Here is a 25,402-nt window from a genome sequence, read left to right on the forward strand (position 1 = left end):
CCAGCGGATAAAATAAGCACTCACATTTCAAATGTCACGGGATACTGATTTATGCTCTTTGCACTTAAGTAGTCATCTTTAAAAGACTAATGCGAAATTTGACCATTTAATGATTTACTACTCGTATACTTAAAAGGTGTAGGTTATTAACTAAATGTATATTAACACACTTCAACTGCAGGGATACAAACTAGACTAATATAATTATTTCAATACAGAAATGTAAATGTTTATATAGTTTAATGGGGGAATTCCAATATTTAAGACACCAGTTGACGTTGTTTTGTTTATATTTAGTTAATTACTTAAACCTTTCAAGTATAGTGACGAGGTAATGTCGGTGCTGTTATAACACTTATAACTCTATTCTCACCGGGTTGCCCAAATGCACGACTAACTCCAATGAATTACATTGGAAAATATCACGCTTCTTTCAGTCTCTGGGTTGCTTAAGAAAAATGTTTACAACACGCCAGTGATAGCGTGGTGTTTGAAATCGCTTCTCGCTCCGCTTATGAAATACTGCAACCGTCACTGCAACATGTAAAGCTATTAGCCAGAACAAGGATTACTCTAACCCGCTGTTCGAATTAGTCAGGATGAAATTTACGAGTGCGAGTTGTTATTGTCCACGTATTTGGTGGTTGTTGCTATATGCGATGTTTTTTAGCGGTGCGGTGTACCTATTACAATAACTAAGTACAAAAAACAGAATTTCACCAGCCCTATAAAAAACCGGCCAAGAGCGTGTCGGACACGCCCAAAATAGGGTTCCGTAGCCATTATGTAAAATTAAGTAATATTTTTCTAAGGATTTCGTATTTAATACGGAATCTTCCAAGTTTAGGTATATTTTATACCTTAGGCGGCTATTTAAGAACAAAACTACTAATAATTCTCAAGCAAACATAGCCGTTATAGTTTTCCTTGAAAGTTTGATAATACTAACTACCATCGAAAAATCCTATCCTTTTAAAAGACCTATCCAACGATACCCAATACTAAAGGGTTGGATGAGAAAAAAATTTTTTTTTTAGTTTTTTATTGTACCATTTTGTCGATTATATATCCGTGCAAAATTACAGCTTTCTAGCATTGATAGTCCCTGAGCAAAGCCGCGGACGGACGAAACTATAAGGGTTCCGTTTTTGCCATTTTTGCTCCGGAACCCTAAAAATGATAGACCACTTATTTGGCCGACCGTACATGTTACAGATATAGTGTATGTATTTCTCAATTGGATAACGACAGCACCCCCAATATTATTGTATTAAACGAGTTACATATTCGTGGTGGCCTAGTGGTTTGACCTATCGCCTCTCAAGCAGAGGGTCGTGGGTTCAAACCCCGGCTCGCACCTCTGAGTTTTTCGAAATTCATGTGCGGAATTACATTTGAAATTTACCACGAGCTTTGCGGTGAAGGAAAACATCGTGAGGAAACCTGCACAAACCTGCGAAGCAATTCAATGGTGCGTGTGAAGTTCCCAATCCGCACTGGGCCCGCGTGGGAACTATGGCCCAAGCCCTCTTGTTCTGAGAGGAGGTCTGTGCCCAGCAGTGGGACATATGTAGGCTGGGATGATGATATTCTTATTCTCATTAATCTATCTATGTAATACCTTTAAACGAGCAATTCTTGTATATACCTACGGCTCCAACGTTTTCGATGAAAATTGGTATGTGGGGGTTTTCGGGGATGGCAAATCGATCTAGCTTGGTCTTATCTCTGGGAAAACGCTTATTATCGAGTTTTAGCCCAAGAAAAGCTCGGTCGCCCAGTTACTTAATAAATAATAAAAATAAATAATTAAGTATAATAAAAGATATTTATTTAATAGTTTGCTTACAAATTCTACTTAGGTACATAACAAATAATAAGTACAATCAAACTATCAAATGGGATTTGTATGAAAAATACGAATGTTTGTTCTCGGGTCTTGGGTGTTTAATATGTATTTAAGTATGTATCTATCTATATCAGGGTTTCTCAAAGTGGGGTACGCGAACCCCCAGGGGTTCGCTATTCGACGGTAGGGGGTTCGCGACAAGGTTTACGTGGTGATGGTGGCTGCAAGACTGGCAAGATGATTAAGATTGGTTTTTGGAGTCTTTTTGTATTTTTTATTTCAACTCCAAATTTGTTACTTATTTGTATGTTATTTGTTGTTGTTCAGTTTGTATTTTCGTTGGCATGATGATTGAAATAAAAATAAACTTAGTTTCTCCAACAGCCAGTTTTATTACTTTCTTTTGGGTAGGAGTAGGGGTTCGCTGTCGTCTAGAAACTTTAACAGGGGTACGTGAACGTGGAGCCATAAGTTTGAGAAACTCTGATCTATATAATTATATTTAACCGTTGCTTAGTACCCATAACACAAGCTTTGCTAAGCTTACTTTGGGACTAGGTCAATTGGTGTGAATTGTCCCGTGATATTTATTTATTTATCATTATGCCGCATGTAGCACACATTTAATTTTGTGGCACGCGTCTCTCGTACGCCGCCGTCCGTTTAATATCGTTGCGGTAGCACTTGCGAGCTCTAATGGCTCTTCCGCCCGTAATTAAATTGAAATCTCGATCGTTCGTGCATGCTTCAGTCATTTGGACGCATTTGTGCAGATGGGGCCGCCTTTCGTGCTCTGCACGGTCTACATCCGCGTGGTGGTTTTTAATGGAGATTTTAGATCGCTTATGGCAGTTGTCTCACCGCCAGCGAGGAAAGGATTGGCTATCGACTATTTTCTCGCTCAAAAAACGAACAAAAGATATAAGAGCCTGTGTGAGTAAAAGAGACACATATATTAATAGTTGATCGCTGGCTGTTTACACTGTCGGCGAGAACTCGCTCTTACATCTTTTGTCGCAGCGACAAGAGCTATAAAACTCGCTGAGCTATAGATACTCGCTCAGCGATGTCAGCTTGGCGGCCGCCCCGCACGAGCGAGTCGAGTAGAGCGAGTAATCGCCCGTCGCACTCGAACACTCGCTTACGGCTAGCGACAAAACTACACTCGCTTCTCGCTGCTCACCCACTCGTTTCTAGTTACTCGTTCTACTCGTTTCTCGCTCATAGTCGGCGGTGGGACAAGTGCCTAATGGCCACAGAAAGGCATAAGTTGGATGGAAAGGAAGAACAATGAGGAAGTCTTGGTCTTGAGAATCGTTAAGGAACGAAGACACATCCTGAATACGTAGACGTAGGAAAATGATCGGGCATTTGATACGACACGACGGCTAGTTCAAGACAACTCTGGAAACATAGAGGGGAAGAGAGGATGAGGTTGACCTAGGCACAGCTACATCGATCAGTTATGGGAGAAAGTCGGCGTCACGTCGTATCAAGAGGTCAAGAGGATGGCTCAAAGGATGGATGAGTGGAAGATAGTCCACCGACAAGAGTATAAAACTCTTAAGTTAAAGAAGTTAGGCTAAAATCTGGGGTGGGGGAAGGGTCATGATAATCATCACTACAATTGAAACCTGATTGATCGATTTCAGCTTCAGTGGGGTCTCAACAATGTTTACCTAGCAGTAAACGCATTGCACAAAGAAAACCCCCGCAACAAAGAATAAAATTATGCTCACGTTTTCCATTCAAATCCTCGCCTAGTAATATTAGTAAAACCAAACGTGGTGAGATAAGCCAGTAAAATATATATTTTTAAATCAATAAACGCAATCTCTGGAGTGTTTCCGGCAATAAATCAAAAAGCTTAATGAAAAATCCATTTCATTTGCTTCTCAAATCCCTTGATTACCGTGCTAGGTTACGACCGCCGAATCTGGCCCGCGCTGGTTCGAACCAGTTTAGACTGGATTCAACCGGATTCGTGCAGTTCTTATGCTAATGCTATGAGTGCAGGGACGGACTTTGGACTTGATAGTTATTTTTGCATGGGTTGCATTTCAATGGCTTGTGTTTCGTTAAGATTTATATAACTTACCATTCCAAAAATGTCTTCGAAGGTGAAGCGATCTGTAACAAAGAATTATTTGAGTATTTTTTGTATGTATGTATGTATGTACAGTCAACCAATTTGATTCCTAGGCCACCACAGAATCATGTCGTAATGACATATACGTCATTCTCCTGATGGTAAGAGATCACCACCGCCCATAAACATCTGCAACTCCAGGGGTATTGCAGATGCGTTGCCAACCTAGAGGCCTAAGATGGGATACCTCAAGTGCCAGTAATTTCGCCGGCTGGCCGGTTACAGAGAATTTAAATTAATTATTTACTATTAAGGTTCCATGGCGGCCCAGGGATCAAATTGGTTGGCTGTGCCTACAAACTAAGTCAAGAATATGTAGGTACGCCATTTTATTGTAATGCCACAGTAGCATAGGGCTGTGACGTAATACTTTGACTTTATTACAAAATGGCTGTTGCTTACTTCGAAATAACCTAACCAAATATAATCAAAGACATGACAAGCTTTTGCGGAACACGCGATCCTCTGCTTGAGAGGAGATGGGTCAAACCACTACGTCACCACGGCTTTTACAAGATATAATTAAATTACAGACACAAAGACGGGCGGGTGAAACTAAAAACCGGCAAGTGCGAGTCGGACCAATCATACTAATATTGTACATGCGAAAGTGTGTGTATTTGTATGTTTGTCCGCCCTTCACGTTGAAACGGAGCGACGGACCGACGTGGTTTTTGGCATAAAGATAGTTTATGAGCCAGAGAGTGACATGGGCTACTTTTTATCCCGAAAAAAATGTACAGTTCCACGCGCGCGAAGCTGCGGGCAAAAGCTAGACTAGCTAGGTTTGCTAGCTATAAAACATTAGACATTAGCAAAAAACGGCGAAACAACAAGTTTGTTGTATGGGAGCCCCCTTAAATATTTTATTTATTTAAATTTAAAGTGGTTACAGTATACAACTATAAGTAAATATTCTGTGAATATTTCAAGCATCTACCTGTTGCCGTTATTGATATCAAGCAAAAAACGGCAAAAAATACGTTTGTTGTATGGGAGCCCCTTTAAATATTTATTTTATTCTGTTTTTAGTATTTGTTGTTATAGCGGCCACAGTGTACAATATAATACAATACAAATATTCGTTACTGCACACCACAGATCAGTACAAAAAATCTATATTATTACACAAGCATTCAGGATAGACAATAGGCGGTCTCTTTCAGACAGCCATCTGGGTACATAGACCTTAAAATTATGTCAACATCGTAGGTAATACATAATCTGTGAAAATTTCACGTGTCTAACTATTACGGCTCAAGAGATAGAGCCCTGCGACAGACGGACGGACAGACAGACAGAGAGACAGACAGCGGAGTCTTAGTAAATAGTGTTCCGTTGACATCCTTTGGGCACGGAACCCTAATAAAAACTAATAGTAGAAATGAAGACGGCGATGGTTGCAATCCTATTATCATAGTTAAGTTTGTTGGTTTTCCAATCGGCTTAATGTCTGCTGGTTCTAGGAGCTGCCGGGAGCTTATTTTTCTGGTTTGCTGTTCGCATCCATTTTCATAAGGAAATACGACACCATTTTTAACCGGGCAAGTGCGTGTTGGACCATGGACAGTATAGGGTTCCGTACTATGCAGCAAATAGTCTATGCATACTTACAACCGTCACGTTATTTTTTCAGATTTTGCAAGTAAGCAGTTTAGAGTGTGAGTGGGTGGTGAGGCCTCTAGCAAAAATTAGTAGGTACTTTAAAGCCCAATATTTGCAAAAAAAAATTAAAAGCTTTTTTAGTTTCACCTGTCCCGTTGTCGTCTGTCTGTAGTCAAATCTTGCAAGTTAAATCGACCAACTTCCAGTAGTCGGATTGACTTGGATTTGGCATACTTATGTAAATTGCGTTACAATACAATAATCTGGTAGTGACATCCTGGTAGTCCGGCCAGGATCGTCTCCGCAGGACGGAACTCTTCAACGGTGTATGCCATTGCATATATAGACTTGAAATTGGGTATGCAAATGTAGTTTGGATGACAATACAATGCAAGTAAAGTTGACAAAAAGTACAGTCTGCAAAAAAGCTTGTATTAAAAATGAAATTATAAAAAACTCTTTTATTTATTTTACCTCTCTGTCAGCGTGTAACATAACTAATGCGAATTTTTGGCTTTCTAGCACTAGAAGTCACTAAGTTAGGCCATGGGTTGCAGAAAACTGTAGAAGTAGCGGTCACACTGCTAAGCTAAGTTCTCAAAATCTGTGAACTCTCAAACGCGTTTGAAACACTGGGTGAAAATGAGCACAACGCGATGAGTCCTACGCGCCGAATTCGTTAAGTAACCACATTCTTTCAACTTCACAAAAAAGCGGCAAAAGCCACGTTTTTCTTGAAAAAGGAAACAAATAAAAACTTTTCATCTGCAGTTTCATCTGCTCTCATATTCTTTTATTCCATTTCACATTCTCATTATAATATTAAAATTACCACTGCACTCCGTATTAATCTAAACCCAACTCAACAAACAAAGGAATAAGTCTCAATTTCCTTTAATCCCTCCAAAAACTCACCTACATTCCGCGCTTAACGAAAAGTAACCAAGAACGAATACTTCAGAGTTGAAAATCAAACGGTTTCATGCCAAATGTAACCAAGAATAAATTCACTTTAAATGTAATCTTATGGTGTTATAAATATGGTTGGAATTGCTTACGTTTTGGTATCTTGGTTTGCACTGGGTGAATGGCGTATGTTGTAGACACGGAGAGCCCCTGAAAACAAATATACGTTATTTATAGCGTAATATGTATACATTAAGAACGCTTAGCGTTTGTGGTCGTGTTTCGAGTAGTTTTCGTAAGATATGTTCTAAGAAGAGTTAGGTATGTTATTTGACAGTTAAGATGGTTTGAAGATGGATAAGTTTAACATAAGTTTATTTCTTGACTGTACTAAGTTGACTGACAACTGGATTCCGGGTTCTTATCGCAATTATGTCACAATAATTGAAATACATTAAAATTATCTTTTTCGTTTTATCAAATTTAATCTAATTAAGTTTTTTCCTATGACATAAAATTGTTGCTTTATTTGCAACTGCATGTCACAGTAAATGTGTCAGAACGGTTTACTAATGTTTTAGCGAAAATTATTTAGCAAACTATTAACTCCCAAACTATTTATCCCATATTTTTATTTGGGCGAAATTTCATTTCCCAACTCAACATTTCGCACTGATAACATTTCCCAACTAATGATTTGATAAATAATTATTATGCAAATTATTACCTGGGATTTTTTTAAGATGTCATTTGTGTTTTCGTCAAATGCGTTGATTGGCATTCTTAATTTAGCAAGCAAACAAGCAAGCAAGCCAATGATTTTTTCCGTTCTGTTACAAAAAAACCTAACATCGAAGGCTAAGGCGGAAGCTACGCTACGCTTCGCTCCCGCCTTAGCCTTCTGAACCTAACCTATCCAAGTCGCTTCTGCCTAGTCTCGTCTTGCTCGCTCGCTTCGCTCGCTCACCGCCACATAATTTAACATTCATTCATTTTTTATATATCATGACTGATATACCTACCTTATGTGTAAAAATTGGCCAAATGTTATTTGACTATTTGTTATTTGCCTTAGCCAATCATTTGCTACATAATTGTTTGCCACATAAAAATGTGATGAGTAAAATTTTCAATATAAAAATGTTGCGAAATAAGAAAAATGCGAAGCAAAGTTATGCCAAAGATTGGTTTGCCAAATTAAACTTCGGTGAAAGGTTGGTTGCTAAGTGAAATTTGGCGAAAAATATTTCGCCAAAAAGGCAGTACACCGTCAAAACACTGTCTCGTAAATTCCTTTTTATTTCAAAAAGTGTCATATATTATCAAGACAAAATATGAATTAAAAGACATTATTTTAACTCAGCATAAATAAACAAATTACTAAAATATAACTTATGTTTGATTGACAACAGGAAAAGTACGGGTCCATTATTATTTGATATTTATATAATCTGACATACTAATACTTTTTTAGTACCTCTTATTTATTAATCTGTGATAGCATTTTGTCATATTTTTTATTTATACGCATATATTTATCTTATCATTGATTTCAGCTATTCGGATTTTAAACGACCAATTATATTTATTTATTGTTAATTAACAAAGGCACAATACGATTTTAACAGATTGTCACAAACTGTTCAAACATGGCGCCATTATAAAATAAACAAGCTTTTGAGACCCTTCGGAAGCGGACAAGGGACCCTTTAAGCAGTTTTAATTTTTAAACAATAAGCCAGTCAAGTGTACGTCGATTGAAATCGGGTTCCGTGGAAAAATCTATTAAGTGATTAAAACGGTCTTTTTAATTACCTATTTTGAATATTGCTTTTATTTGCAAACTATAATTATACTGATTGTTAATTTAATTTTTTTAATCCGGATTGCTGACAAACGTTTTTGACATATTTAATAAAAAAATAGTTTTTATAATAATAATAATTTTGAAGTATTTAATTTGACTTGTTATATAATTTGGACATTTATTGTAACTTCAAACACAATGTACCTACATTGTTATTTGAAATAAATTGAATTGAAAAATTGAATTGAATTGAACTAAATTGAAATGAATTGACCCCACGGACTAAGGGTCTCGAAACCGAATGGGACAAAGTCGTATTGTACCTGTTTTTTTTTATTGCTTACTATGTGGTGTTCAATAAATAAAGAAACGAAGGAAATAAAACAGATACACTGCTCACCCGCGACGACCGTGTCGAGTGTCGCGACAAAGTAACGCCTGATTCAATCAATTTTTAAATAAAGAGTCGTATGTTTTAAACTTTCGTAATTTTCATTCGTAACTATTACAATATCCGGGACTTGTGATGTGATGATAAAATAAACAAATATCAAGGGACAATTGACACCCATTGACCTAGTCCCACCAGGACAGGACTAGTGCGTTGGCAGGCCTCCCACCAGGTGGACTGACGACTTCGTGCAAGTTGCGGAAAACCGGTGGATGCATGTGGCGAGTTGTAGTTCATTATGGCGTTGTAAGGGGAAGGCCTTTGTTCAGCAGTGGACGTCTTCTGGCTGATGATGATGATGATGATGACCTAGTCCCGTACTAAGCAACATTTGTATTATGGATACTAGGCAACGGTTAAACATACTTATATAGATAAATATTACATACTTAATTACATATTATTAAATGTCCAAGACCCGAGAACAAAAATTCGTATTATTCATACAAATATCTGCCCTGGCCGGGGATCGAACCCGATACCTCAAGCTTAGTAGGCAAGTTCTTTAACCACTTGGCTATCCGGTCATCCAAAAAATCTCGGTTCCTATTCTTACTAAGTGGTGTTCGTAGTCAGGTTCTCTACCATAAGAGCCCAATTTGGTCATCACGTTGTCAGCGTGACTAACGGGATCCTTTCGACTGCCAAAATTTTATACTTAAGTCATAATTTATGTTAGTCATCATTTTTTTTCCTGTAGAACTCTGTAGGTTAGGTTAGGTTTGTTTTATAACAATCCTAAAAATTATTGGTTTCAGAGAAAAAAAGAGTTATGTCAAACATAACATTATGACAAATATTACATTATGACTAAAAATTTTCGACCAGTCGATATAGACCCGTGACTAACACATTCCCAGAATTACTGCTTGCAAGACTTGCAGTCTCTTAGCTAACTCACAGACGGACGGGCTGACGGACGGACAGGCGGACGGGCAGGCGAAACTACAAGAGTTACTTGTGGGACTACTGAACCCTACTTCCCCAAAAACTTGTGTATCAATTAAAAAATCCGTCAGTCAATTTAGCGTGACAGATCAGACCTATTTAAGTACTAAAGTTTGAGTTGATATTAAAGTCTCAAAAAAGTGTCTTCGTTCTGTTTGTGGACTTAAACCAACTCAATCATGCAAGCCTTACTTTATTGAACTAAAAATATTAACTTTTCCCTGTTTATATATATTATTAAAGTTAAGACTGTAATTAACCCTGAATATTTGCATGCCCAATAGCAGGCAGAATACTTACACTCAAATTGTAATACACATCAACATCCGCTCGACTGTATTCTAGCAAATAAAGTATATTTTGATTTTCGTTTGTATTCCGTCCGAAGAAAATGTAATCTTAAATTGGAGGTTGGTTAAAGTCGTTCGTGATTATAAAGGTTCAGCCCTCTGCCTGCGGTACCCCAAAAACGGTGTACTAAGCTGTTTAATGGGCCCGCGTCGGTAGGATTTCAACTTTGCTTGTTAGAAGGCTTAGGGTGTCGACACACGACGCTAATGAGGCCTTATATAATATTTATGGCCTCTGAAGGGACAAGGTACTTTCAGGTACTTTTCTCCATTAGGACATACCTAATTATAAAACTGATAACTTTGATACGTTTGCACAAGCCGTTTGGCCTAGTGGTTTGAACTGTGGCTTTTTAAGGCATAGATCGTGGGTTTAAACCCCGATTCGCATCTCTGACTTTTTCGAAATTCATGTGTAAAATTACATTTGAAATTTGCCACGAGCTTTGCGGTGAAGGAAAACATCGTGAGGACACTTGCACCAACCTGCGAAGTAATTCAATGGTGTATGTGAAGTTCCTAATCCGCACTGGGCTCGCGTGGGGAACTACGGGCCAAGCCTCATTCTGAGAGGAGGCCTGTGCCCAGCAGTGGGACGTATATAAGCTGGGATGATGGTGATGATGACGATGATGTTGGAAGTACTTTATACTTTGATTATCATATTAGCCGTAGGACGTCCACTTTAGGACATCAACCACCCCCTTAGAGCTGCTCTTGCTTCGGTTGGAAGCGGCCTGCGACCACCGTGAACCGGCGGCCTTAACCAGATCAGTCCATCTCGTTGGTGAATGTCCTTCGCTGAGCCGCGGTCAGTTTGAGATCTTTTCGGCCCCAACAGCCATCTGTTCTCCGTGCTATATATACAAATACAAATATAAATAGTTTATTTCCAAAAATATTAAAGATGCACAATACATTTGTGCTGACCCGCACTAGGCATGGCCTGCCCCGTGGGGTCAAAAATACGGTTAGCAAGAAACAATGCTTAGCGGCAAATGGCAACTATGTTTAAGGAACAGAAACAATAAAGAAAAATATTTAATTAGCCGTAATGTAAGCCGTGGTGGCCTAGTGGTTTGACCCATCGCCTCTCAAGCAGAGGGTCGTGGGTTCAAACCCCGGCTCGCACCTCTGAGTTTTTCCAAATTCATGTGCGGAGTTACATTTGAAATTTACCACGAGCTTTGCGGTTAAGGAAAACATCGTGAGGAAACCTGCACAAACCTGCGAAGCAATACAATGGTGTGTGTGAAGTTCCCAATCCGCACTGGGCCCGCGTGGGAACTATGGCCCAAGCCCTCTCATTCTGAGGGGAGGCCTGTGCCATGCAGTGGGACGTATATAGGCTGGGATGATGATGATGATTTAATTAGCCTTTAAACAAAACAAACATAATCTAAAACTGACTTTTTTATGTAATATGACCTGCCTATTGCCACTTGAACGAGCTAATTCCTTTGACAAAGTCAGTGATCTGAGGGTCACTAAACTCACTTTCTGGTCATGATTTTTGAATTTCGAACGCATTATGGAGGGTTTATGATAATGATATGATGTATAGACGTACTCATTAAACAAGGGGTTGGCAACTTGCGGCTCGCATGCCGCATGCGGTCCAAGACCTAATATCACTTATAGTACCTACCTACAATAAGTAACTAAGTAGATATCTATTAGTTACAAAATTATCTTACAAGTGCAGCCCGCCTTTATAGGTATATTTTTTTCACTATGTGGCTCATGTCTGTCAAAAGGTTGCCGACCCCTGCGTTAAGAATTTAAACAGCTAAACTCTGAAAAAAATCGAAAGCATGTTCAAATCGAATATTCAAGACTCAATAAATTATTCAAGACGTCTCAAACATTTTTAGCGTTTATCGCCCTAAAGGCAATGTTGTAGCCATACGAGAGTAAAATATGGTTTCGCTTCGTCAAGACGATTCAAGAATATCGTGGGAGGTCTCCCACTACCAGAAACTCGATAGCAACTGGACTAACTGGAGCTATATGATGGTGGCCTTTGTCCAACAAAGAACGTCCTACGGCTGAAATGATGATGATGATGATGATGACAATGTCATACATCGTTATCTTCAATGAAGTTGTATGCCGAACGCCCGTGCAAAATTTAGTGTCTTCTAAAGACTAAGCGGTTATTTTTCCCATTACGGTACCTTGACTTTCAAAATGACGTGTTAACGTGGCCTGCGATCAATAGATGGCGTTGTTCGAGAAAACGCTGTGGTTTTATATGTCACCCTTACTTTGTACAGGCCAAACTCTAAGATTCTAAATGCTTTTTGATTTGGTATGTCTAACGCGGAAAAAGCCGCGGGTTAAAGCTAGTATTTTGTAATCTGCAATGTTTTGTAATCCCATTTTTGCTGAAATCTTGAAACAAAAGCGTCACTGAATTCTGTATGACCCAATCGCAAAAACTGTGGCCCCGTTTCGGCTGAAATGCAATCAGAAAGACACCTAACATTTTGTAGGTCGGCATACATACTAATACAGGGCGGAACATATGCAGACTCTGTTTGCATACGGACGATGCACCAGCGCTCATTAAAATGCATGAGCCGGGGCGCGGAACATGCAGCGGATTATGCCTGCGCATATGGTGCATCGGAGAGGCTTATGCACTTTTGTACTTTTTGTGTCCGACAAAATAGATTTGAGTGGAAAGCGAAACCAAAGAAGAGAAAAATATAGGCTACATTTCAAGTTAAACCCTTGAAAAAAAAATCTCAGTGTGTAAATATATGGTCAACAAAATCGCTTCGTCTGTTCGCGATTAGAAAAATATTAATAAAATTAAAATGGAATCAACTGGAAGAGGCACAAGTTGAAGAGGCATTGTAAACAGAACTTAATTCTTTGAATGAAATGTGATACTTTTGAATGAAAAAAAAACGAAGATTTTTTGAGAACTCGAAAACGGCTCTAATGATGTACAGGTATTTTAGGTCACGTAGGTTGAGAAACTGTGGGAAAGCTTAGAGGCTGTATTATCTAACGCGCGGGAGCTTGCGTTCGCATTCACCATCTCTTTCTATCTTCATCCTACAGCGTGTGACGGAAAAAAGTGGTGAATTCTGTTGTGATTCTGAATTTGTTAGAGTTTAGACAATAAGTTCTTTGGTTGACAAATTGCAGGAAGAACATTAATAGTACTCCCGTGAGCCACGCTCCAACCGCATGACTTAATGTTGCTGCCTATTTGGCATAGGCTAGATAATTTGTCGAGACCTAATTAAAGCACACCACACAAGACGAATTCTTAAATGAGCAAAAAAATTAGAAACTTTCGAGGCGTGAGGTCCCTTAGACCGCGATACCGTAGCAGGCACGTCGTCACCTATACCTAGCGCCACCTCTGGGTGTTAGCATTACTGACTAGTTATCATATTATTACTGTCTAGTTTATATCCTCATCTTTGCCGGCACTCGCTGTTAGCGCTCGCTTTGTCGGAATCAGTACGATCAACAAAAAAATATATTTTTCACGTTTGGAAACGGACGGTACAGAATGCATGAAGTTATTTCTCTTTGCTATCAGGCATTTCCATTTGATGAATATTCTTTTTAACGCTCTATCGAATTCGGCGGGAATTCGCCGAAGACTAAAGTCATCGACATAGCTTAAAGTTGCACGTTGAAGTGGCAATAGGCGGGTCATATCGCTCGAGAAACAGATAACCATTCCCACTGCTGGGCAAAGGTCTCATCTCAAAACTAGAGCCTTTATCACCGATAAATCTAAAACATTAAATAGACTTAAAATTTCCAATACACACCGCGTCATTGATATGGACCTCCGCAAAGTAATGAAATAGAGAGAAAGAAAAACATTTATTAAGCAAAGAAAAAAGAAACACGGAAATCGAGACAAAAATTTAATCACAATTTAATAAATTGTTCACGGTGGACGCAGCTTCCAACTGGAGGTCTATGGGGGAGGCCTATGTCCAACAGTGGACGTCCTACGGCTGATATGATGATGTTATGTTATGAATAGAACATGTCAAGTCCGATGCTTCCAGGAATTCGCTAAGCAAAGCCACGTCTTTAATGGAACCCTTTGAACATTGTGCGCAAGAGGTATTTTAGGCAGTTTAATATTGGCCATGCTCTCTGAAATTCTAATAGCGTTGAGAACTTCAATGAATTTTGGTGAAGTATACAGGATGTGAGGGATGACAAAAAAAGTAAAACGTATTTATTCATAGATGTCACCTTTAGTCTGTACTCATGTACCTAAATAAATCTGAAATACGAGTACCTACATACTTCAATCTGACTTAGTTTCTTTTGATTTCTTCTCAGGTAGGACTAACATAGTTTTTCCGAAACGGCGTATCTTTAATTCGCGTTCAGTACAATGACGCAATCAGTATGGGGTCCCCTACTAGACCTAAGAACGTTAGTGCTAACTACCATCGTTAGATTATAATTTTCACTAGCCCTAACTAATATTATAATGATACTTGCATAACCTAATTTTTCGCTGAACCTGAGTTCAAATTTTCTAATATTTCCCTCCTAAAAATCACGTTTGTCGTCCCGTTTTTGCTGACTGAGATACAAAACCCTAATAGTAGATTGTAGAACAAGAGCATAAAACGAGCCATTTTTCCCGAGACGTACATATCCGAGCCGCTACGGCGAGGGTGGATGGACACGTCGAGAGGAAAATGGGTTTAATGCTCGAGTTTTATACTCTGCTTTTCACTTCGATTGCGAGGAGATAAATATTAACAGTTTTATTGATTTATTTAATTGATTTTTAGTTTTATACAATAATTTTATACAATCATTTTGTTCGTGGCTGTCGGCAACTGATTACCTTGGTCTTAGACGTAGATTTTACATTATGCACTAGAGCATAAAAAGTAATTTTATGTCGCCCTGATCCAGCATAAATACCACCTTTACGAGCATGAGAAGTGAAAAACATATTTATTCTAAGTTGTCACACGGTACACGGCCGTCTGCTCAGAACGACACCGAAAAGATTACCAAAAAGGACCAAGCATCAAACGTAGCGTCAAAATGTGTTCTCGGCACAATATCTCACGCAATAATCCCACGTCAAATAACAAAACCATTTTCTATTCGATATCACTATTATATACAGGGTCCAATTTATATAACACATTCGCTATGATAAATGTACCCCATTTTTCATATCAATACTTGGGCATATTTCTCGCGTCGCCTTGGCGAGGTGACGTTGACGTATTGCTCGTATATATTTTGGTAACACCCTATATGTTATAGTCGCTAATCGAATATAAAGCTTGTGATATTGAATGCCATTTTTCGTGAACGGTCTTGATCATAACACATTTATTATAACACTAGTAGATTATTTATAAGACTGAGGCTTTTTCTTGAACTATAATATTTTTCCATAGCTTTTCTTTCTACTACTAATCATGCACGACGTACGTCGGTGCGCCATATAACGTATATGTTAACGACATAAATGTGTCACAGAAATTGTATTTTACGATTTAATCTTGGTTTTAAAATTGACTACCTTGGCGAGCGAGCTTTGCTCGGGCTATAACGCGACAATAAGTGTTTTCCCAGAGATAAGACCAAGCTAGATCGATTTGTCATCCCCAAAAACCCCCACATACCAAATTTCATCGAAATCGTTGGAGCCGTTTCAGTTCCTCGATAAAGAAATAAAAAAAAAAAAAATTGCTCGTTTAAAATTATTAGATAACGCACATAAATATAATAGACTATACCTACTTTAGGTAAAAAAAAAATAGATAATGGATTTAACTAACTTAGTTAAAAACCTCCTAAAATTAAACCGATTTTAAGGAAACACAGCTAAGAACCACTGCAAAGAAACTCGCTTTCACGTAAAATAAACTGCATATAAGTTCGGTTTGGGCTTATTCGTTTGAGACACGACAGACAGACACACATATAGCATCAAACGTATAACAGCTCTCCCTTTTTTTGTTTCGGGATTAAAAATAAAATATTGTTTTCTTACTAACCAATGTATCTGGTTAGGTCAGACATGTCACCATGTATAAAGTAAAAGGAACTATTTCATTTCATACAAAGCAAGTTGAAGACAAATATAAGCCACATTATTAAACACACACCCATACATTGTAAGATTAATGAATTGAATTAATAGTGGGCCATCAGAAGGGTCTTTAATAGCTCCGAGTTATTTGATAAGGGTTCCGCAAGATATCATAATTGAAGGTTTCCATTGTAATTTAAGGGGTTCATCAAATAATTACAGGATCATTGTATTACGGGCTTTCATTTACATATAATCATGAAATTTGGATATTGGAAGGATGTAATATGGCTTCCACATATGCTATCAGCATTATATCAGCTGTAGGACGTCCAGTGTTGGACAGAGGCCTCCGTCAACCTCCAGTTGCTTGACATACTGCCTGTCAAGCAGGTAGAGTCTGCAGTTTTTCGGAGTTTATGTGCGAAATTACATTTGAAATTTATGACGAACGGTTAAGGACAACATCGTGAGGAAATCTGGGTACGCCGCAAAGAAATTTACGCGTGAAGTTCTCAATCCGCACTGAGTCTACGTGGGAACTATAAAATAAGTGGTTTGTTAAAAACAAAAACAAATTACAAATATGGTCTCCGATGGTTTCACACTAGGCTAAGCCTGTCGCTTCTTTATCGTTTGCCCGAATTTCATATGCCAAAATGTATCGTTTCCTATAAATTTCATTTGCCATAAAGTAATTTATTTCTGAAATAGTACTTTCTTCAAAGTTAATATTAAACTAACCTAACCGAACCTACTGCATTCTATAAAATGTAATTTTAAAAAATCCTGAAAACAGCACGGTTCATATTAAATGATATTATAACGGATAACTCACGTCGTAAACCGAGTTTAGCTCGACATGTTTCGGGATATTTCGTAGCCCTTTCTCTCAGGAGCAAACATGTCGAGCTAAACTCGGTTTAAGACGTGAGTTATCCGTTATAATATCATTTAATATGAGTGAGTCTCACAGTAGTTTCATGTTCAAAACAGCACGGTTCGATATATTTTATGGTAAACGTTGGTATGGCAAGTGAAATTCGGGAAAGTAAAGGTATACACGAAGCCTGTCACGAGCACGAGGCAACCTGATTCGGGGTACAAACAATTGATTAAATTAAATCACTAAGTTTTTAACAAAATGGGAAAGGGGATGTTGGTAAAATAAAAAGTTGCGAGTATGTAGTGTGAAGTATGTAGTGTGGGCGGGCACATTGCTCGATGGGGTAGAAGGTTCTCGAATGGCGTCCGCGGACCGGGAGACAAGCTGCCGGTAGGCCTCAGACAAGATGGAGCGACGACCTGGCTAAGATCGCGGGATCGCGGTGGATGCGGAAAGCTCAGGACCGGTCTGAGTGGAGAGCCTTGGGGGAGGCCTACGCCCAGCAGTCGTCTTTTGGCTGACATGATGAAGATGATGATTATGTAGTGTGTATGCGTGCGTGCGCGTGTGCGTGTGTGTGCGTGCGTGTGTGTGTGTGTGTTTGAGTGTTTTTATGACTAGGAAGATTATGAACTTAAGGCCGTTATACCTAGTGCCATCCACGAAGACGCGTGATTTTGTAAAAGATAGCCATTAATGACATTGTAATAAGAACCACGGCACGCGTCATCGTGAATGACTACCTATATACGCATGCTCGTTACTAGCATGCTGAGAGGAGGACTGTGCCCAGCAGTGGGACGTATATGCCGAGAGATGACGATGGAAGAATTTTACCGTCACCGCGTTATATTTTAATGAATCCCTTAACCAATCATTTCCCAGCTCTTCTCGAACCACCGGTCTGTAAACTCCTCTGAAAATACTGAAAAACAGGATCCTTTACTGAAACATCACAACATTATTATACAGGCTGTGTAAATTCACAATATTGCGCTCGTCGAGTCATTGGTGTGTACAAATTTTAATGAGTTCTCCACTACATTCAGTTCTATCTTTTTTTCTCACAACTCTGTATATTTAAAATCATCTTTTTCGCCCAGAAAATTGTCTGGAATTTCAACTTTATTTCAACAACGGGAAGGTTTTTTATGCAGTAACCAGACTAAGATAAGATACGAGATCTCGAGAGTAATTTCACGTTGTTTTTCGTCAGGTCCATGGAAAAATGCGGATGTGAAAATAATTCATCTGTATTGTACAAGTCTTCTGCTTTGATGTTATTCTGAAAAAAATGTTTTTGCATGCATCTGTTCCAGTTTTATTCCAACCGTGTATTGCGACTGCCGGAATTTAATTTCGTTTGTTCGAGCTACTATGTTGTTTTTTTAGGGTTCCGTAGTCAACTACGAACCCTTATAGTTTCGCCATGTATGTCTGTCTGTCTGTCCGCGGGAAAGCTCAGAGACCGTTAGTACTAGAAAGCTGTAATTTGGCATGAATATACATAACAGTCACGCCGACAAAGTGGTACAATAAAAAAAAAATGGATATCTCCCATAGACGTAAAGTGGGGGTGATTTTTTTATAGCGGCTAAGATGGCTTGAGAATTATTAGTAAATAGCAGCTTAAGGTATAAAATATACCTAAACTTAGAGGAATCCGTACACAATACGAAATCCTTAGAAAAATAATGTTTTTTTTCTTAATGGCTACGGAACCTTATCCTGGGCGTGTCCGACAAGCTCTTGGCCGGTTTTAAATGATTATTTTTATGCTTGCCTACTTGAATTGAATGGGAGAGAGATATTCCACCCCACCACCAGCACGCCAGATAGCCCAGAGGTTAGAGAACCTGACTAGATAGCTTGAGGTCCCGGATTTGACCCTCGGTCGGTCAGGGCAGTGCGTGTTGCCAGTGATGATCTATGGCCACAAAACACAGATAGTTCAGAAGTCAATCTCCATACAAGTGCGCTCGAGCAACGCACACATAGACACTGCTTATGGACACGGTATCTCGGGCCGGTTGGGACCAGTGCGAGCGCGAGTGCCATCCGCTTGAGACACGCGTCTGTGAACTTTTTTGTGCAATAATGGAGCAACAAAAAAAAAAGGTAATTATAACTGTTCAGTGGACGGTTGTTTAAATCAAATAACCGTGAATTTCGCCAATAACGAAATCGTCGCAAGATATTTTCTGTGACAAATTTATAAATAACAATGACATTAAACTTAAAATATTTAAGTTATTGATTAATTTCCATTCTTCCCGTTTCATTCTCAACAATAAATCAAACAACTAGATAAGAGTGCCACTACCACGATAGTTTTTTGGTGCATAAGCCATAGTTGACAACCTTAGAGCGACCGCCGAGCGTAGGTATGAAAAGTGAAGTACATACAGGAGATTGACTTCTGAACTATCTGTATTTCGTGCTATGGCTATAATATTAGTAATGAATCCAGCACAATTTGTACCGTGCTATGTATTTCAACGTTTTCTTTCTTTTGTAATTGCGGGTTACCATCTCCGGTAATAACTGCTATAAGACTTTTCCCAATTCTTATCAACCTCCCGAACTTTTCACTCAAATTAAATGTTATTAGAACTGAGTATCGGAAAAAGACTTCGCCAATCAGTTAAGTAATTCTTAAGATTACCTTTATCGCGCCCAAGTTTTCCCATTTGTTGTATGGACGTGACGTACCTTACAGTGGTTCTTTTCTACACAGTGTTTTAGGGTTCCGTACCCAAAGGGTGCCAACGGAACCCTATTACTGAGACTCCGCTGTCTGTCTGTCTGCTCGTCCGTCTGTCACAGGGCTATATCTCTTGAGCCGTAATAGCTAGGCACTTGAAAATTTCACAGATTATGCATTACTGTGGCCGCAACAACATTCCTAGCGATGGTTCTTTCTTAGACATGTTTCATCAAAATCGGTTCAGCCGTTTTTGAGATATTCAACTTTGAAGTGACAAAATCGGGCGTTTTCTACATTTTTGTTGGTTACGTTATTTATCATTAACCAATAGGAACGCTTCATTTACCTCGCTTCGCTCCGCTCAGCTGTTTCCACCAGAGATGTGCTGTGCGAGGATGTGTAAATGAACCGTTTCTATTGGTTAATGAAAAGCACATCCCTCGCAACATAATTATCCTCTCACATCTCTGGTGGAAACGCTGCTTAAGTCCATTGAATTTTAGATTTTTTCAGAATTTTTTCACGTTTCTTCGTCCATCTTCGCCATGTAACTTTGATTGTACAACCTTGTATATGGATTCTTCTGAAGGTAAAATAAACTTTTTCTTTGCCAAACTTTCCTTTCTGTTCTTATGAAAATAAATAGAGGTTTTGTCGGTATTGGTTGCTGTGCTTTTAGGGAAGTTTTTGTGGCAAGAACTTAAAAGTTTATAATAATAACATTATTAAATGATATTTTAACAGATAACTCACGTCTTAAACCGAGTTTAGCTCGACATGTATTGTATTGTATTGTAAAACTCTTTATTGTACATAAAACAAATGAAAATAACATAACACAGGATAGTAAGATGTACAAAGGCGAACTTATCCCTTAAAGGGATCTCTTCCAGTTAACATTTGAACGATTGACAGGATATCAGACACATGAGTAGACACTACAAGTATAATGAAAAGGTAAAAAAACCGAAATTTAAATTAACTACAAAAAAAAATCATTTCAAATACAACATGTTTCGGGCTATTTTGTAGCCCTTCTTCTCAGGAGCACGCGACTCGGCGGCTGCCGCAACACGCACACCCGTTATCCGTTACAATATCATTTAATATAAGTGAGTCTCACGGTAGTTTCATGTTCAAAATAATAACATTATAGGTAGATACAGGAATTTAAGTAACAATTTTAAGCTGTCATATTAACTTGTCTTGTTGTTTTTTTTTACAAGTTACTAGCTTTTATTTAACATGCAATGTATGCGGGTCAAATCTTGCAACTGAATTTTGACCCACTGCTAATAGTCAGATTGACTTAGAATTTAGCGTACCTACTTATGTACAACACAATAATCCAATACAATGATCTGACAGTGACATCTTGGTGGACAGGCCAGGCCGTATCGCCTAACGTTTCTGGTGCTCGTGACCGCAATCATATAGAAATAGAAATCGAAATAGAAATAGAAGACATTTATTCACGTTCACAAAGACACACAAATACAACCAAACTAAAAAACAACAACAGCAAACACAAATAAAACAAAAAAAAAAAGAAATTCAAAAATTAAAATATATGAGTGTGTCCTCGTAAAAGTGAAACGGCCGCTGACTCAGCATTATATGCCAGTTTTTGTATCGGAAATCTGTCATTTAATGGCAATCGCGACCTTCAGAAACGTCAGGCAATACGGCCTCAGGATCGACTCCGCGGGACGGAACTCTTTAATGGTTTATGGGATCGACTTGAAATTGGCAAGGAAATGTTGTTTAGACAACAATCAACAAGACAATCAGTAATTGATTCAACAAAACGTACAGTCAGTGCTTGTTGAGCGTCTAGTCTTAGGGCCTGTTTCACCACTTGTCCACTAACTTTAAGTGACGGATATCAGTGATGCCGCCTCTGTTTGTTTTGTCCAAATAAACAAAGACGGCATTACTTTTATCTGACACTTGAAGTTAATCGACAGGTGGTGAAACAGGCCCTTAGTCTTAGCTGTCTTGAGCCAACAAACTGGGAATCGCCTCAAACAATTGCCCACAAGCACCGTCCAGTGTTTACCTTTAATCGCCAGTTACTTACAATAATGAACTTACGATACCGAAACCCTAAAATTTAAATTGAAAATGCAAACTTAATCCCGAATTAATTTTCGTTGTAATTTAAACTTTGACCGGGGAAATTGAAACGCTGTCACTGTAGGGTTGGCAACGTCGAGTTAAAAAAAGAGACACTATAGCCATACAATCAATCATGTTTTCTTTTGTACAATAAAGAGTTTACATACATACTAGTTATTTATGTGGCTGGTGCATAATGAGAGGCATTAAAGTACGAGTGTGGGGCGAGTTTCATAATAAGATCACACGAGTGTTTTAATGCCTAATTATGTATAGCCGCATACATAACTTTATCTACATGCATATCATAAGTTTTCTATAATATGTTCAGATATGGCCTGTATTTTTAAGTTAGTGTTACTGATAACTAGTATGAAGTACCTACCAAAGCTTAAATAAAACAGATAATAAAAAACTAAAGTTTTATTTATAATAATAATTATTATCGCATGTGTACAGATATGCATTGTTAAAAAAAGTATTATCGATACTTTAATGTAAACATTAAGATGCACTGTACTTTAATGTCAACATTACGATGCACCCGCAGATACCAGGTTTCTTAATAAAGGCCATTTGATAGTCGTTTCTGAACATATAATAGGGAAGTTATGATATGCATGTAGATAAAATCTTATTATGGCTCTATACTTAGTACGTAAAGGCCGCTCGTCACTAGCATGCTAATAAGTTCAATAGTAGCATGCTTTCGTGCTAGTAAAGTAATGACACATACTATCCTTCGTAATGTCTGTTTGTACTTAATACTATTGTTGTTTCTTGTCTTGTGAGTATTTATTTAATATCTTGTGTTAGTAACACACAAAAAACTTCACATCCCTCTAATATTATAAATGCGAAAGTTTTATAAGTCTGTTTGTTTATTTCTTTGTTTATTAGGTACTTCATTACCATGTAAACCGCTAAACCGATTTAGATGAAATCAGGTATACAGATAGTTGGAGTTCCGGGGAAGGACATAGGATAGTTTTTACCCCAGAAAATTGCATAGTTCCCGCGGGATAGATAAACGAATTCTACGCGGACGGAGTCGCGGGTAACAGGCTAGTTTATAATTATTATAAAATACTAGCGATCTCGAAGCGTTGGCAGACCTCCCTTGATGGAGTGACGATATTGTGAAAGTAACGGGTAATCCGTGGATGCATGATGCGGGTTATCGTTAATTGTGTTGTGGCGTTCTAAGGGGGCGGCCTTTGTTCAGCAGTGGACGTCTGCTGGCTGATGATGGTGATGCAAGGGCTGTGGTCTTAGAATTGCTATTAATTGGATTAATAAAAATTGAAAGTCACAACCCTGAAACTCCGGATGGATGGCGTTATGTAATTAATCAAAATTTTGCGAAAAAGTTTTACGGCGACATGTTGCATGAACCCTTTTTTGATTAAAGAGCCCATGAATATTTATGTTGGATACTTTTTATTGGTTTTTATTTGACTTCCTTCTTTACCCATGGGTAACCCGTACCTTTTGGATTTAACCGAGTTCCCAAAAGATTTCGATTGCTAACCGCACTTTTCTCGGGATAAAAAGTAGCCATGGAGTCAGGGACAGAGTAGCTCTATCGTATGTTTTTTTACAAGCTTATATTTAACTTGCAACGTATTTGTGTATTAATATACAGGTCAAATCTAGTGGTCATACTTATGTAGGTACGTCCGGTGACAATAGATTAATCTGGTTCTGGAATTCTGGTGGTCCGCCCAGGATCGTCTCTGCAGGACGGAACTCTTTAACGACATCGACAACTGGCGTCGACTTGATTTTGGTACGCAAATGTAGTTTGGATAACAATACAAGTGCAATCAACAAAATGTACAGTCATGCAGTATATAAGCTTGCATTAAAAAAATATTTTTTTCAAAAATTGTTTTGTTTGCTATTTGACCGAGGGAGCGCGAAGCGTGACCGAATCGTCTTCGTTTTAGTATAGGCAAAAATCTGTTACCATCTCTATCCAAGCTGTCTGGCTCTTTGTTCTCTTGTAAAGATCGCAATGAATCGATTTTTATCGAATTTTGTGAACATGTTTGATAATTATCATGGCTTAAAACTCTACGGCTATCAGTGGTGAAGCGTTCAAAGAACTCTTTTCCCATCGGCTTGCCCAATATTTACAAAATAGGACTACAGGACATACATGGTTTGGGAATGATTAAAGTGATCCTTACTTTGGCTTTACCACGGAAATATCTGACGCCATGCCAGTAAAGGCATGCCACTGCGGCTGAAGGCAAGGGTAAAGGAGTGTAGCCTATTCCTACATGGTAACCTCATTTTTTATAATGTTTAGTGTTTTCTTTTTGCCTTTTTTTTTAAACGGAATATTGTGTCGGTCTTTACTTTATTAAAATTGGGTTTATTTTTAATCATCATCATCATCACCATCAGCCGGAAGACGTCCACTGCTGGACAAAGGCCTCCCCCTTAGAACGGCACAATGAACGACAACTCGTCACTTGGATCCACTGGTTTCCCGCTACTTTCACGATGTCGTCAGTCCACCTGGTGGGAGGCCTGCCAACGCTTCGTCTTCCGGTTCGTGGTCGCCACTCGAGGACTTTTCTCCCCCAACGGTTATCTGTTCTTCGAGCGATGTGGCCTGCCCATTGCCACTTCAATTTGCATATTTTTGCAGCTATTTATTTTTAATGTACCTATGATAATCAGATGGTCCCAAAGGAAGAACAGTGCCGCTCGCAAAACTGGTAATTTTTCTTTTTCTTTTATTTAATACTTTGTCACAAATAAAATTATTTCTTTGTTTCTTTTTCTTTCTTTTGATGGCTATTTAGGACTTGTATATATTTGTGCGGAACTATTAATGTTCGACTTCGATTTGTATTTGGCCGGTTTTTTCACAGTAATTCAGTACTCACCGATATGTAATGCTGATATCGAAGCTATGAACAGGAAAGCTTTGCCCGCCATTGTGAAGGATTTATCTGCGAAAAAGAAACGAAGTGGGTGTTACGTACGGCCCTTAAATGTTAAACATACAAGTAGGAAGCACCTACTTCGAACATAATGTTACATACAAATGTAATACGAATAAGACGTGGAAATGGATAGGCACATGAAATAGAAATATAGGTAGTGCCACGAGAAATGAACACACACACACACACACACGCACACACACACACTTCACTCACTCACTCACTCACTCACTCACTCACTCACTCACTCAACTCACTCACTCACTCACTACTCATCACTCACTCACTCACTCACTCAACTCACGAGACGCACGCACGCACGCACACAGCTACATGAGCTACATGAAAATGATTGCATAAAGGAGAATTAATCAAATGAATGTGAATGTCAAAATCCTGCCTGGATTACATGACATGTTCTTGTGTGCGTGACCTCAACTTTGGTGGCACTACCTACTAAACCCCGGTATAATATTACTTAAGCCATGTAACAGGAGCAAAAAATTAAAACACAGGTTCTACTACTTAAATGGAACTACTTTAGTTCTGCAACTTTCAAAAATTAAGTAATTTTATCGTTATGTTTATTCCATACAAATTAAAATGGT

At 38.5% G+C, this 25,402-nt stretch overlaps 1 protein-coding gene across 1 annotated transcript in view; it reads right to left on the bottom strand.

The window, feature by feature from the left end:
- LOC141440176 (cell adhesion molecule Dscam1-like) overlaps positions 1-24,796 on the bottom strand; it is a 267,224-nt gene extending 242,428 nt beyond the window's left edge. Inside the window, exons 1-3 of the mRNA XM_074104637.1 lie at positions 24,735-24,796; positions 6,662-6,719; positions 3,948-3,979 (exon numbers count right to left, since the gene is read on the bottom strand). Of these exons, the coding sequence (XP_073960738.1) occupies positions 3,948-3,979; positions 6,662-6,719; positions 24,735-24,786 (142 nt within the window). The 5' untranslated portion in view covers positions 24,787-24,796. The remainder of the gene's footprint in view (positions 1-3,947; positions 3,980-6,661; positions 6,720-24,734) is intronic.
- Between the last annotated feature and the right edge of the window lie 606 nt (positions 24,797-25,402).

This window comes from Choristoneura fumiferana, chromosome 22 (assembly GCF_025370935.1).
Source record: "Choristoneura fumiferana chromosome 22, NRCan_CFum_1, whole genome shotgun sequence".
Taxonomy (NCBI): Eukaryota; Metazoa; Arthropoda; class Insecta; order Lepidoptera; family Tortricidae; genus Choristoneura; species Choristoneura fumiferana.